At 42.9% G+C, this 15754-nt stretch overlaps 1 protein-coding gene across 1 annotated transcript in view; it reads left to right on the top strand.

Moving 5' to 3' along the window:
- Window positions 1-11605, top strand: part of LOC135071799 (ATP-binding cassette sub-family C member Sur-like) — a 33559-nt gene extending 21954 nt beyond the window's left edge. Inside the window, exons 14-26 of the mRNA XM_063965628.1 lie at window positions 682-824; window positions 1596-1712; window positions 1803-1876; window positions 1973-2100; window positions 4502-4657; window positions 5192-5413; window positions 6086-6243; window positions 6671-6866; window positions 7718-7937; window positions 8837-8961; window positions 9128-9419; window positions 10490-10692; window positions 11311-11605. Coding sequence (XP_063821698.1) covers window positions 682-824; window positions 1596-1712; window positions 1803-1876; window positions 1973-2100; window positions 4502-4657; window positions 5192-5413; window positions 6086-6243; window positions 6671-6866; window positions 7718-7937; window positions 8837-8961; window positions 9128-9419; window positions 10490-10692; window positions 11311-11454 — 2178 coding nt within the window. The 3' untranslated portion in view covers window positions 11455-11605. The remainder of the gene's footprint in view (window positions 1-681; window positions 825-1595; window positions 1713-1802; window positions 1877-1972; window positions 2101-4501; window positions 4658-5191; window positions 5414-6085; window positions 6244-6670; window positions 6867-7717; window positions 7938-8836; window positions 8962-9127; window positions 9420-10489; window positions 10693-11310) is intronic.
- Window positions 11606-15754: the final 4149 nt, after the last annotated feature.

Here is a 15754-nt window from a genome sequence, read left to right as displayed (position 1 = left end):
CCAGTAAATAATAATTGCTGTAATAATTTATCGGGTTGTCACGCGTTCATCGTTCTAGTGATTAATTAGTCTCTCTACTAGGTCCAGGGTCCAATAGAAGAAACACGTTAAACATTACCTAATTGGGATGCTTTAATTTGGCTTGAATCAATCTGATCGTTATAAAAGAATACGTCGCTTCGGGCGATTCGGTTTGCCATGGCAATGTGTCCGGCCTAATTAACTCAGCTTAGTGTTAAACCTCAATTAGACTGCACTAGTGATTGCAGGTGCAGTCACCTAACAGATGCGATACGGGCGGACTGAGCCATTGGAAACAGTTTACACTCGCGCCATCACCCGCGCCTCCACTCTGATGAGGTTTAAGTGTATCACACTCATAGAGATATAAAGAGATGCCAACTAAGTAATGCGCTGAGTTCGAAACTCAGTGTCGAATTAGAAATTAACACACACAAAATAATCAAAATATGTGCTCATTATACACTGCGGTATCAGTACTCAACGTTCAAATAATCTTTAGTTCTACGCAAGCAATGTAAACTGCATACATTATGACGTCTAAGCAATGTGTTGTTTTTGTGCATATTGCTGCGACACCGGCCCCGCCCCCTTGTCACATCTTCCTTTAGTTTCTGTGATCTGTGATCACACTACTGTCAAGTTTGTCAAACCTCACAGGTGGGTATCTGCGAGGCGGCGGGCGCGCACCTGCTGGCCGAGGTGCCGACGCGCGCGGGCGGCAGCTGGCGGCGCGCGGCGCGGCAGCGGCCCGCCCTGGAGCGGCAGCTCTCCTCGCCGCCGCCCTCCGTGCACAACTACAAGTATGTATCATCATCATATCATCAACTAAAGTACGGCCGTACGAGAAACGATACCAAATGTAAACAAACCCACTGTCATGGGTGAAACCGTCTGACTTTGACATATTTTGGCGGGAGAACGAGACATTACGACAAATACACAAGATGGGAAGAGACAGAATATATTGTCAACTCGACAGTCGTATCGACCTTTTGTATCGCTGCTAGTTGGCCGTACTTTACAACATAACTTTCCACCGGGACAAACTTGACCATCACTGGTTGGGTTTTTATTGACGGTCAAGCTGTAGATACTGGCTACACAGGATTTGCAGTGGTGGGAAAGAGAGGTGGGAATAGTCTCGTATCATATCATCAATCATTTCAGCCACAGGACGTCCAGTATCCACTGCTGAAAATAGACCTCTCTCAATGATTCATTATTGACCTAGCTAGCGGCTAGCGGCCTGCAGCTATAGTGCCTTCGTGCTACCTTTATGAGGTCGTCGGTCCACTTTTTGGGTGGGCGTCTCACGCTGCGCGCTGTCCGGTTTTTATAATTAAAATGTACAGATGATCATCTAGTCTCATCAGCATCCTGACAGCCAATTATTTTTTCTTGAACTCTGACCAACCGTCTCTCTTAAAGATTATCTTAAACAATCGTAGTCTTATAGAGAAGTTACAATCGTAGTCTCTAAAGATGAATAAAGATGTTAAATAATTAAAACTAGCCTCTTGCAATCTATGCCATGCACATGAAATTTTATACAATGAGTGCTTTTATAAAAGGTGGCGCCGTGAAGTGCGGCGCGCCGTAAGCGCCGATGCATCGAATGCAGCGCTGCAGAGGGAAGCCAGCCTGCTGAGGCGACTGCTACGACCCCGCCCACACCGGACTTTAGCCAGGTAAGAAATAATTTATACTCAGTAACTTCTATGACTTCGGTTTGAAATGGGAAATCATGAGGAGGAAAATAATTTGATTTTTATTTTTAGATGGACGCCTCGAACTTTACGGCGACTATTGAGTTCGGATTCCGAAACGACTACCGAAGAGAATATACCTAACGGTAAGTCAAGCTAACGAGACAGAAGTGGTTGAAGTGATATTGTAAGTTTTTATTCAAAAAATATGAAATGTAACCAAATGTTATCTACCTTGGCAGGAGTAGTCGATGAATCAGCCTTGGAGACAGCGTACACATCTCTTACATCCAATGGAACAGAAACGAGTACGGTTGTTATCCAAGAAGAGACACCAAACAAACCCGAATCCGATGAACCTGCAACAGAAGTAAGCCAACTGTATTTGATAAACTCCTAACGAACGAACCATGCTAATGTGACTATGAGCTTTAATTTATTCTACTTGGGTAGGTACATTATCCCATTTAGTTCAAGGATAGAAAAGTAGATCTAATAGGCACGCCATGCAGCTAAATGCTGAATTACTGACAAAATGTTGGTAAAGCATATTATACAATTTAATGACTTCAATTGGATAGGAACGCTAACTATGACGGAGCAATCAACATTAATTCATAGTAATGGACTTCGGTAGGGGAGACCGGGGATGGTTGCCTATAGGGGTAGGTAGACTAACCGCCAAAAACTCGCCAACGGTTTGAGTATTGCGTCATCCCAGCGCAGCCGTGCATCACTCTCTGCCCCCCGCTCAGGCGTCGGTAGCGCCGCGTCGCCGGCACACGTCGTTTTCGAGTAGTGACCCGTGATTTGTTTTCATATCATGTAAGTAATATTTTCGTGTTGCAAATTTTTTGATTTGGTACCTACACATTTTATGTTAACCGTTTGCCTATTAGTCAGAGTGTTTTATGAGTCCACATTGATATTATTTTTTGTGTTATTTCTTTATTAGGTGGCAGTGTGTAGGTTATCCATGCCATCGAAACTTAAAATGTCGTTTGGGGTTGGTAGACTAATTTCTTTCGGGGCTGGTTGAATAAACCAACCCCAATAACATTTTGAGTTTAAAATATCTTTAAAATTATCTATTTATTCGATTCTTAATACATACATTCTTTTTATTGCTACAGCACGATGAGGATCTATAAACGGACGACTGAAAGATGAAGAAATAAGACCCTTTCCTAAAGCGGCGCCACGTTTAGATAATAATAGAAGAAATATTCGGAAACGTAAAAGTACTATACATGGTGTCACAGAATGGGTGAATCAAACTGCTAGGGGAGGTAGCTCTACTAATATACTATCCCAAAAAAATATGAAAAAAAAAATTTGAGTTCGGAATTTTTTTTTAAATAAAGTGCTCTAAACTCGAAATCTAGTCATTATTTTCAAAAGTTTGTTTACAGATAAACGAAGCGATCATGTACAATTAATATTAGTAAGAAAAAAGTACAAATAAACTCCAAACGCAGCAATTATAGCCAGATACTTAAGCAAAGCTTATTGATTTTCACTTAAAAAAAAAATTGTGTCTTTATGTGCTTTATTTTTTTTTCATATTTTTTAGGGATAGTACATTAGTAGAACTACCTCCCCTATCAGTTTGACATCATCTGGGACACCCTGTATACAAAGATTGATAATTATGTAATTTAAAATGAGACTGAAGAAGATTTTAGTTTAAAAAGTTTAAATACTAAGAGTTGACACTTTTTTAAAAGACTTATTAAAGATGTCTATACCTGATTATAATTGTTTTTGAATAAAGAGTTCAATTAAATTGAAAATAGCGTTTTATTACTTGACTCTTCTCATAATTTCTTGCTTATTGATACGTAGGTCTACTTACCCCGGGCATATAGTCAATCTACCCCGGAACCGGGGTAGATTGACTAAGAGTTGATGTTCTATAAAATGCATCTAAATATGATGATGATATTTAATAATGAACTATGTTTTGTTGTTTTTTATTAGTTTAATAGTTCTTCTATCCATTAATGCGATTTATTTCTCTGTATGGATAAAAACACAAAAAATATGTATGATTTAGTAAAAAATTAGTCAACTATCCCCGGTCTCCCCTAAATACGCGTTATTTTACATAGCATGTGACAGTCGCGGGAAGCAGCGGGACCGTTATGAAAGTCCTTAGGGGAAGGCCTTTGTCCAACAGTAGACTTTGGCTGAATCTAACGATCAAACTAACTTTTTAATAAGTATTAAGTAGGTACAGTCACTAAACCTTTTAATTATTTTTTACAGCTCTGCCCCTTAAACATATTTCCACCATAATTTGAACCTTCGTTTGTTCGTTTCAGCCGAAAGACGTCCACAGCTGGACAAAGGCCTCCCCCAAGGATTTCCACAAAAATTTTGAACCGTACTCCTTTTTAAGGTTAAAAAGACGACTTAGGCCAGAAGATTCACTAGTACAGAAAAAATATTTCTTTGGTTTTATACCTTGTAAGACCTCAGTAAAGTCCACACTATCACACTACATACTACCCGTTCGCGCTAAGTGTGCCGGTCCGTGGAATGCGCGTCCCCCTCTTCCAACCGCGATTAAACGTAGTAATTAGTTAGTGATTAAACGAAATTAATGTGTCTTATTTTACGAAAATACACAATTTTTATCAATAATAATAATAAATAAAAAACATTTTAAACATAGTTTGTTAAAGTTATAGACGCTTCTCTTCGAGTGACGTCATATCGCCAGCGGCAAACTTAAAGCGAACCAATAGTAACAGCTAACGTACTCTCAGGGTGGCGCTACGTGCGAGTATGCGCGCGCATGCGGCTGGTGGGGCCGCGCGTACTGGGCGGCGGCCGCGGCGGCGCAGGCGCTGGCGCTGCTGGCCGACTACTGGCTCACGCGCGCCACTGCGAAGAACGCGCAAGCGCCCCTCACTGATGAAGAGGTACTTTTTACACATTCCTATGAAATTACTAGATTTTTTTCAGCCCCATTAATTTAAATACAAAAAACTTTTTGGAAATGAAATGCACATACCTACTCGTAGGTAGTTAATATTTATAAGCAAAACAAAAATAAATACATCAATCATCAAGAGTTGCAATCTTACCTTTTTTTCCATAATGAAATGCTTTCGCGTACACACTGGCCACTAGTCAGTTAATGTGGAGCTCTTCAGGCCAAAAGGGCGGGGCCTATACCCAGTATACCCACTATACTGGGTGGTTTTATAAAACCCATTAATGTCCTCCCAAGTTCAATGGAACGGAACTGCGAGTTATCTAGTGCCCTATTAGCCTATGTTCATGCCAATATCAGTAATAGCATTAATACCATACGCCATACGTAGGCAAATTACGTTCCATTCATTAGGAAACGCTGAAAAAGGGCGTGTTATGACAACTTCAACATACACCCATTACCTTGCCATCTCCCCCAGATTCTTAGAAAGCTTTAACAATTCTCTAATATTATCCAGATGTGGTGGAGCGTGCGCTCTTACGCTGGCTGGTGCTTATGCGTGGTAGTCTGCGGCGGGCTAGCGCAGTGCGCGGGCGGCGCGGCGGGCGCGCGGGCGCGACGCGCGTTGCACGAGCGACTGCTGCACGCGGCGTTGCACGCGCCACTGCACCACCACCGCTCCGCCGCGCCCGCTGCGCTCCTGCACCGCTTCTCGGCTGATGTGCAGGTCATAGATAGGGTGAGTTTTTTTACCCACAAACAAGTACTCTTGGACAGCATCTCACTCGATGGAAAATGATGATCAGACCGAATGTGGAAGCCAGCTTTACTCAGAATCCTCAACCACGTAGGAACTGGCTATCTTACCTCCAACTGCTGGAACACAACAATGCTGTTATCATTGTTGTTATGGCGACAAACTTGGATAAGATGGTGGCAAACAGCCAATCGGAGTAGGACAAGCTTTACTACCAACCTCATCGAGCAGAAAATTTTACCCCCCTCGGATATCAGACAAAGTTCTTCCTGCAAGTCTTCTATCCTTTCACATCAAATTTTCCTTAAGACAGTGGTTTTCAACCTTTTTTATGATACGACCCCCCTAGTATGAAAAAATATTTGGCGACCCCCCCGACCGTTCGCTTTTTTTTTAATGCATTTATTTTATTTTATAATGTTATAAAGATATTTGTAGGGACCGAATACTTAAATCCATACAACATCATCTGTCTTTATAACTAATGTTTTTTTACTGCTGTAGTTTTTACGACCTCTCGCGACCCCCCTGTAGAGGCTTCGCGACCCCCCAGGGGGGCGTGACCCACAGGTTGAAAAACACTGCCTTAAGAGACAAAGCCAGCGACAGTTACTTGCACTTGGTTTGTTTAAGTTAAATTGTGATGATTTCCAGAAATTACCCATAGCGGTCAGCCGCTGGGGGCAGCTAGCCCTGCTGTGCGTAGCGGCGCTGCTCGTGAACGCGATCGCGTCCCCGTGGAGCCTGCTGGCGCTGCTGCCCGCCGTGGCTCTGTACTTCACGCTGCAGTCCGTCTACCTCTCCAACGCTAGGTGGGTCCGAGTACTTAAGTAGATAACCAGCACTTAGGAGCTGTAAGATTCCACTGGCTGAAATGACATACGAGAAGATTATTTAAATAAAGTTTGCGGTATCCAAAACGGTAACTGCTTTAAACTCCTACCTGGCCTGACCCCAGGAAGATACCAGGAAGACTGCCTACACAAGAACAGGCACACATTATAGAAACGAAACTACATAATTTATCCAGCGGCGGTCTTATTGCCAAAAGCGATCTATTCTAGATAACCTTAAAATTAAGAGTTAGTAGCTACCGTCACTATACTCGTATTAGTTTTTCTCAAAATGAGTAAGAACAGCAGAATCTATCCGCCGACTAAAAATATGCAAGGTTTCTCAGGGGTTCTTTACTAGAGTAAATAATTCGGTTTCTTTACTCATGTGCTGCTGTTCTCCCAGGGAACTCCAGCGCACCGAGGCGCTGAGCGCGGCGTCGGTGGTGGCGCTAGCGGCGGAGACGAGCGCGGGCGGCGGCGCGGTGCGCGCGGGCCGTCTGCAGCCACACATGCGCGCCGCGCTGCTCGCGCGGCTCGACGTCAACAACAACGCGCTGCTGCTGCTCAACGCCGCCAACCGCTGGCTGGGGCTCACGCTGGTAACTTGAAATTATTTCAAACCGGGCAGTCTTTGAAGCCCCGGTTATATGAGAGACAGTCTAAGCTGAGAGCCGCACATGCGCGCCGCGCTGCTCACGCGCCTCGACGTCAACAACAACGCGCTGCTGCTGCTCAACGCCGCCAACCGCTGGCTGGGGCTCACGCTGGTAACTTGAAATTATTTCAAACCGGGCAGTCTTTGAAGTCCCGGTTATATGAGAGACAGTCTAAGCTAGGAGCCGCACATGCGCGCCGCGCTGCTCGCGCGCCTCGACGTCAACAACAACGCGCTGCTGCTGCTCAACGCCGCCAACCGCTGGCTCGGGCTCACGCTGGTAACTAACATGATTCAAACTGAGCGCGGCGTCGGTGTTGGCGCTAGCGGCGGAGACGAGTGCGGGCGGCGGCGCGGTGCGCGCGGGCTGCTGTGCCCTAACTGGGTCCACATTGTATAACTGCCTAAATTGTAAGACCTAAGTAATGTGAATGCTAATGTGGTTATGCAATAAACGATTGAGTATTGGGTGACATAAAACATACAATGGAAGATTAGGTAAGAGATTAGGTCCCTGCAATAGTGAAGGGGTGAGGAAGATAACTACTTTTTTTTGTCGCGGAGGAAATGCTTTGCGCACCGTCATCACTGCCGGGGGACAGGGTGGTGTGTGGGACTCCCGGCGCCTTGAAAAGGGCGGGGTATACCCACTAAAACCTCCGCGGCGTTCCGTCATCTCCCGAGTAAGGGGTGTCGCGAGTATCTCTTTAGCACTGGAATAGTGTCACCAATAATATCTTTCTATGCTACATACTTACTTAAAGTTACATCAATATTCTAAATTGTGTTTTACAGGACCTGGTAGGCGCCGCCACGGTCTGCGTTTCAATCGGGGTGGCGTTACACGGCGGCGGCGGCGGCGCGGTGGCGGGGCTGGCGGGCGCGTACTCGCTGCTGCTACCGGCGTACTTGGCGCACCTGGCCAAGTGCCGCGCCGACCTCGACCTACAGCTGGCCGCCGTAGAAAGAGTACGAGCGGACACTAATGTGCCGCAAGAGGATTATAGGGAAGACTGTGAGTACTTACTTATAACTCGAGCTGTTCTACGGAGATAAAATATGTTCGGTGTAACTAGCGCACCTAGAAAAGTGCCGCGCCGACCTCGACCTGCAGCTCGCCGCCGTCGAAAGAGTACGAGCGGACACCAACGTGCCGCAGGAGGATTATAGGGAAGACTGTGAGTACTTACTTATAACTTGAGTTGTTTACGGGGATAGCCGGCGAACTTGGCGCACCTGGCCAAGTGTCGCGCCGACCTCGACCTGCAGCTGGCCGCCGTAGAAAGAGTACGAGCGTACACTAACGTGCCGCAATAGGATTATAGGGAAAACTGTGAGTACTCACAGGGTTGGTTGACTCTTAAGTAGGAGTTGTTTACGGCGATATGCCGGCGTACCTGGCGCACCTGACCAAGTGTCGCGCTGACCTCGACCTGCAGCTGGCCGCCGTAGAAAGAGTACGAGCGGACACCAACGTGCCGCAGGAGGATTATAGGGAAGATTGTGAGTACTTATAACTCGAGCTGTTTTACGGAGATATGATCGGTGTAACTAGCGCACCTGGAAAAGTGCCGCGCCGACCTCGACCTGTAGCTAGCCGCCGTCAAGCGGTCAGTCAGAGCGGATAGCAACATGTCCAGGGTTGGTTGACTCTAGTTATTTACGGAGATATGGTCGGCGTGCCTGGCGCACCTGGATAAGCCGCGCCGATCTTGAGTTACAAGTCGTCGAAAAAGTGCGAGCGGATACCAAACGTGCCGTAAGAGGATTATAGAGAAGACTATTAGTACTTACAGGGTTGGTTGATTCAAATGAATTAGGTATTTTACGGCAATAGGAACTTTCTTTCTTAACTAGCTATGTGCAAAACTCCAGCTGATCATATCTGCTTATTTTGTTTTTGTAACATTTCAGGTGCAATACCGTCTGGATGGCAGAGAAATGGAAAAATGGACTTCGAAAACGTAAACATACAACATGATCCAGATTCTCAACCAATCCTGAACAACATAAACATCTCTATCGCGCCAGGAGAAAAGGTAACTATAATTTTAATAAATTAATGTTGGTGAATGGAATCGAAAATGAATGCTAACCAACAGAAAAAACACTGGTTGCACTACTACTGCCAGCTATTTTCTTGAAGTCGACCTATCGAGCAGGCGGGCATTCTGCTACGTTTTTTTCAATAAAGATGTTTCGCAGGTTGCAGTGTGCGGTCGCAGCGGCAGCGGCAAGTCTACGCTGGTTCTAACCTGCGCTGGCGCCACAACTATCCGAAGCGGGCGCCTGCTCATCGACGGCGCGGACGCTACGCAGGTCCCGCTACGGGCGCTAAGACACCGAGTGGTGGTCTTGCCACAGGAGGCCATGATGTTCTCTGGCACTCTTCGGGAGAACTTGGATCCGCTAGGGGTGCATACAGATGAAGAGATCTGGCAGAGCCTGAGAGCTGTTGGGTTACAAGACTTCGTTACCGCTCAGCCCGCTGGATTAGGTAAAACTTGTTTTACTGTTTTATCTAATAAAATACTTAAGTAATCATCGACACATACAGGTTTTAAAAATTTTGAGAACTTATAGATTCCAGTATAGCTGCGTGTGCACACACGCAAGACCAACAGCTATAAAATTAAATCGATAGTCAGTGTGTTCTGCAATGTGCTTATAGAAGATGTAAACCGTGTTCTATTAGGACAATCCGATAATGCATTGTATTTGTGATCTTGATCCGATTTTACCCTATGGAAAGCTTTTGTGGTCTATAGACGTAATTATGTGGTAAAATAACAACATTATGATCAGCCGGAATAGGATGCGCGCCATGAAATGTATAGGCTTATCGCGTAAAATCGTTAAAAGTTTATCGTGGCCGCGCGTCCTAGGTTTACTATCGGCTTGTAATATTACCTATAATCCTTTGGGTATAATTTTGCAAAATTCAACCCTTATGGGAGTTAAAAAAGGGGTTGGAAGTTTGTATTGCAGTCCTCGGTTTTTAAAGTAAGAGGCTTGAAAGTTATAACTTTTAAAAAAATATATAACCGACTTCAAATGCGTGAACACAAAAAAAATACAAAAAATAAAAAAAAATTGATAATACCTATTCAACAAAAAAATAATCGTTCAAATTGGTTCATAATCGGCGGAGATATTGCGTATAAAAAAGTTCATCCCCAATTTTCCACCCTTGGGGGTGAAATATTTTCTTCAAATTCGCATGAAACCACCCTTTTGATAATACCTATTCAACAAAAAAATTATCGTTCAAATTGGTTTATAATCGGCGGAGATATTGCGTATAAAAAAGTTCATCCCCAATTTTCCACCCTTGGGGGTTGTTTTTTTTATTATTAAATTTAAATGGGACCACTCTTGAGGTATTACCTATACGCCGAAAAAAGATTTGTTCAAATCGGTTCATAATTGGCGGAGTTATCGCGTAAAAAACATAGAAAAAAAAACATACGGGTCGAATTGAGAACCTCCTCCTTTTTTTGAAGTCGGTTGAAAACGCTAAGCAAAAGTAGTTAAAATGTAATTAATTACCTACTTGTAATATTTCAGAGTGCGGCGTGGGCCGCGGCGGGTGCTCTTGGAGCGGCGGACGCGCGGCGCGAGCGTGCGCGGCGCGGGCGGCGCTACACGCGCGGCTGGCGGGCGCGCTCGTGCTGGACGAGCCGGCGGCAGCGCTGGACGCGCCGGCCGAGCGCGCGCTATTAGCAGCACTGGCCGCGGCCGCGCCCAACACCACCATCATTACCGTAGCTGTAAGTAACGACTTTTGATAGCAGCCATTATGGAAACGTGGTCGACCCAGGCAAACTTGGCGGCGCACTGTAGCGGACGAAGCGAAGAAGATCGGCAAGACCTGGAGCGAGATCAAGCGAGAAGCTCAAGACCGAACGAGATGGAGGACTGTTGTGGACGCCCTCTGCCCCATCTAGGGGACATAGGACCATAAGTGAAGTAAGTCAATTATGGAATTATTGGAACTGGAATTATGAAATTTTCCATAGTAGAACAGCGATAACTGTTCAAATCTTCGACTCGTCTCCATAAAGCATTCCCAATAATTCCAACTACAGTCTACATTACGGTCCTGAAAACAAAGATTCGAATTTTTAGTAGCAAATAAATTATAATACATGGTTCGTAAAAGTGATTTCATAGCCACTGCCAGCCTTATACGAATAGGGAATCCAATGAAATAGGTAGTCACCTTCTCACAGCTTTTAAAGAGCGTGTAAATCGACTAGTGGCGTCAAAAACCCATACCTTTACCTTTCAGTATCAAAAAAACCCCTTAACTTTCAGTATCAAAAAAATTACATCTCCAATGGAGATTCTCCATGTCTAAATCAATTAACCTGTTCACTCACTTCCAGCACCGCATCTCGTCCGTCCGCGGCTACGACCGCGCCGTGGTGCTGGACGAGGGCCGCGTGGTGGAGCAGGGCGCGGTGGGCGCGTTGCTCGCGCAGCCCGCCTCGCGTCTCGCGCGAATGCTCGCCGCGCACCGCTCGCCTTGACATCTAATGTACCCGCCGCATCGCACGCCCTGACCTCTGCTGTAGCCCCGCCCCCCTCGGCCCGCCCGTCATCGGCCTTTAGACTCCCCGCAGAATACACTTTTAGTCGGCCGATAGTTGGGCCCGATTCTAATTTGTATAGAAACGGCCGATACCACTTGCCGCACAATGTGCGCACTTTTATACATCATGTCCTTACTGAATAACAACCCGACCCAACTATCGGCCGACAAACAGTCGGTAGTCTGCGCCTAAGCTAATACGACCTACAAAACTACTTACCTACAGGATGAAGCGCAAATCTCGGTACATTTTAAAGCATTGATTCGAGGCTTAGATTGGTTAAACGTTAATAGACCAATCACAAGACAGAATCTATCTAATTGAATCGAGTTTTGCGCTACGTTTTTTAATACGGACGAACGTCTATGGACCGTATAAATACGGACAAACGTCTATGGACCGTATAAATCACGTAAGCAAAAATATGATAAATCTATGCGATCTAATACTACGCGATGTTTGTACTTAAGTTTTTCTAATTAAATTGTAAGTAATTGACGGGATTGGGAGCGATGCGTATTTTTGCTCCGGAAAGGTTTGAAGTAATTACAAATACTATCGCCAGATTATGTACTCGCATAGTATAGAGAAACACATACTGGATTATTGTTTTTCATATATGGTTATTTGGTAAAAGGGTGGGGTTATAAGTATGGCGATAATTAGTGCTATAAAGACATTTGAGTAATTCCTTATGGTCGAAAATACATAAGTATTTATCGTGATGAATCAATTTATAGAGATGTAATACATACCTGTTAAAATAAATATGACATGATGTCTAATAATAAGGCATCCTTCCTTATGCATATAGAGCTGGTGCGAATGTAAAACGAAAGATATGAACCGTACGCTTACAACAAACCGTCGATATTATCAATTTGTTTTCATCGACGTCAACGTTAATTTCTACTATTTGCTGTCCATTTTATAAATCTGAGTAAACTAATTACTGAGTAAGCTATTATATTCTACCGAATAGAATACAAATCTGGACTGTTGGCTTAATTTTAAGATCTAAAAAACTTTTTAGTTATTTATAATATTATTTTAACTCAATAAGTTTGCTTTTAAGAGCATCCAGCATTTACATCTTAAGGATGTTATTTAATACTACTTTACAATTAAAAGTACTACCCACTTAATAATGTCCAATAAGAAAATTAGCCAATTATTTCCTAACAATCAATAATTAGTATTATTTACAAATTGATTTCCTTCTATTTATTTTCCCACCAATATAACGTAAGTTATTTATGTCGTTATTAAATAAGAACTGACTTACATGATATAATAATATGTGTTCAATATAAAGGTTCAAATAAAATGCGTGTGTTTTGTTTCAAATTGTATTTCCAATAGAACAACAATTGCACATAACTGTTTAAAGCTCAGGAGCCGCCGCCCACGGGCCAGAGTCAACGATACTTCATAAAATTATATCACTACATAACAATTACAACAATATTTACGTTGGCACCGATTTATATAGTATTATAAAAACATTTGTGTCTCTTCACAAATCATATAAAAATATTTACTTAAAGTACTTACTTACGTAAATATACTTACAGTAACTAAATTAAATCTCGACACATTTTATAAATTCATCTTTCCACTTATTGACTATATTGGTATTCACGTCTAGTCTGACAGGACGGGCGTTTTCATCTAAAATTTCATAGTTACTCTACTCGTACATTATTATCACACAGAAAGCTATTAAACATACATTTCATATATTGAGGATTGTTATCTTTGGTAAAAAACAACTTTTGATACAAGTATCTGAATCCAGTTATCGTGAAGGTTTGCAGCTAACCAAGACTAACAAGGCACTGGGTGAGGCCACACAGTTCAAACACATGTCAAGTATACTCAAATAATGTACAAATCAAGAGGATATGAAAGTTCAGTCAAAAATAGTAATAAAGTGGTACGCTCAATACTCACTGATAAAAGCTAATTTCATATTTTATAACATTTTTTGCAATATAACAGCGCCAAAAAGCTTTACTAAACATTTTCTCAAATTCAACACATATTTTGTGCGTAAATATAATTTTGAATTTTGAAGCTACATAACTAGTGAACACCAACATTTTCTAATTCATAATTTTCGATTTTGCAACTTTTATAATTACCACTTCCATTAAATATGTGGTATCAACATGGCATGTTTATGAATGAATGGCAGTCGACCACCGCTGTTTATATGGCAAGCCTCGAAAGGTTAAGTCACGTCAGAGTTATTATAGCCCATCAAATAACCAGGTGAACCATTTTCTTTAAATAAGTAACGTGCAAAAAATCAACAACATCTTTTACGAAATATTTGTACATTATCACAGTCTTGGATCAGAGCCAGAATATAGTAATAAAATCCAATTTTCAACGAAGATATCAACAACGTTACGAAATATAAATCTAAATATAGGCAATGAATGGTTCATGTGAACAATTTTGATAATATCAATATTCAAAAATATTTTCGATCATCTGTTTTAAATACAAGTTACGTCTGTAAATAAGCTCTGCACCAAACCGCAATTATAAAATTATATTTCTTTACAATAATATTCAATTAGTAACTAAATATTTCTAGCTTCTTTACCGGTGAGTTGCACATCCATAGTGGAGTCAGAATCAAACAAAATAACATTAATTCATTCAGTAAGTCACCAGGGAGATTTAATATCGTCTTATTATAAAATATATAAATATAGATAGAATTATTCACAGAAATATATTTATAATACAACATAAACATATTTATAACACAATACATATCCCTTTTACACCGTGCTGTGGAAACATGTTTGAATCATAATAATAATTGTGATATATTAAAATAGAACGGAAAACTATATTTGTTACGACGCAGACGATAGAAGAAAAAGGAGACTCCAAAACATTTTAGTGTAGGAGATCAGAATATAGATAGTCTATAGTCGCTGTATTTTTTCCATTCGTTCTTAACAGAAACAGGCTAAGGTCAAAGACCATGCTGCCTAGTCATTATAGGTCTAGCGCTTAACTCAGTCAGTGCCTGGGGTATGGGAGCGGCACGGGAGGGTTTTTGACGTCAAACGTCAGCGAGGCTCCCGTTCTGCTTCAGATTTATATGCTGTCACGTCAAAATATATCAATGCCACCCCTCCCGTGCCTCTCCTATGCCTCAGGAACTGACGCGTTAAGTACTTTGGTACTGGTAGTTAAGTAAGCGTTGGACCTTCGTCCACTTGCGACGACAGAGTAATGGTGCGTTCACACTGGGCGAACGGGCTCGCGCGCTAACTCGACATCCTGCTCATTCAAGAGCAAGGTGAGCAAGATGACCTGCATGCCGCGCGATCCCGTTCGCCCTATGTGGACGCACCATAACATCTCGAATTATAATACTATAGTTCGAGATGTCACACTGTCGTCGCAAGTGGATATCAGTAATCTTATGGTCGGTGTAAAAGGGTTTTATAGTAATGAGGGCTATCGTTTTTATACTTAACAGTTGGCACCCCTGGCGATTGACAGGACCTTACTCTACAGTGGCGCCATCTTGATGAGTGCAAATGCGATAGTCCTCCTACCACTTTAGCGCTCACCAGTTGGCGCCACTGTCTTCGCTACTAGCAAGTGACAGGACCTTACTCTACAGTGGCGCTAACTGGTGAGCGCTAAAACGATAGCCCTAATTGCGAGCTCACCGGTAAAGAGGCGTGTGGTGTCGCGCTAGGTGGGCTCGCTCTTGACGCCGGCGCTGGAGGCAGCCGCCTGGCGCGCCTCCTCGGGCAGACGCTCCGGGTTGGTCAGGATGTCTGTCGTCGTGCACAGGACTCGGAGCGAGTTGAGCACAGCTGGAAGTGAGATGGCACGTTGAATAAGGCGATACAACAGTAAGGCTGAGTCGCACCAACTTACTTTAACAGTAACTATGACAATAACCGGTCTCTTTTGTATGGAGTTTGACAGACTTTTGACGTTTGTTAAAGTAAGATGGTGCAACTTAGGCCCGGTTTTTTGATTCGTAGTTAAAATAACCAATGGTCAAGTTTGACAGATGTCAAATGACAAGTGGTTAAATATCAGAGAAAAATGTTTTTCGAACAATGGTTAGCTAGACTTTTAGTACATTTTTTAACTATGAGTTAACATTTTGTTAATATTTAACCATTAGTAGCAAAATTTAACAATTTGTTATTTTAACTATGAATCAAAAAACTGGGCCTTAGCCTAAGTT

This window comes from Ostrinia nubilalis, chromosome 5 (genome assembly GCF_963855985.1).
Source record: "Ostrinia nubilalis chromosome 5, ilOstNubi1.1, whole genome shotgun sequence".
In the NCBI taxonomy this organism is placed as follows: domain Eukaryota; kingdom Metazoa; phylum Arthropoda; class Insecta; order Lepidoptera; family Crambidae; genus Ostrinia; species Ostrinia nubilalis.
Note: the sequence above shows the minus strand (reverse complement) of the source record. Positions and strands in the feature narration are given on the sequence as shown.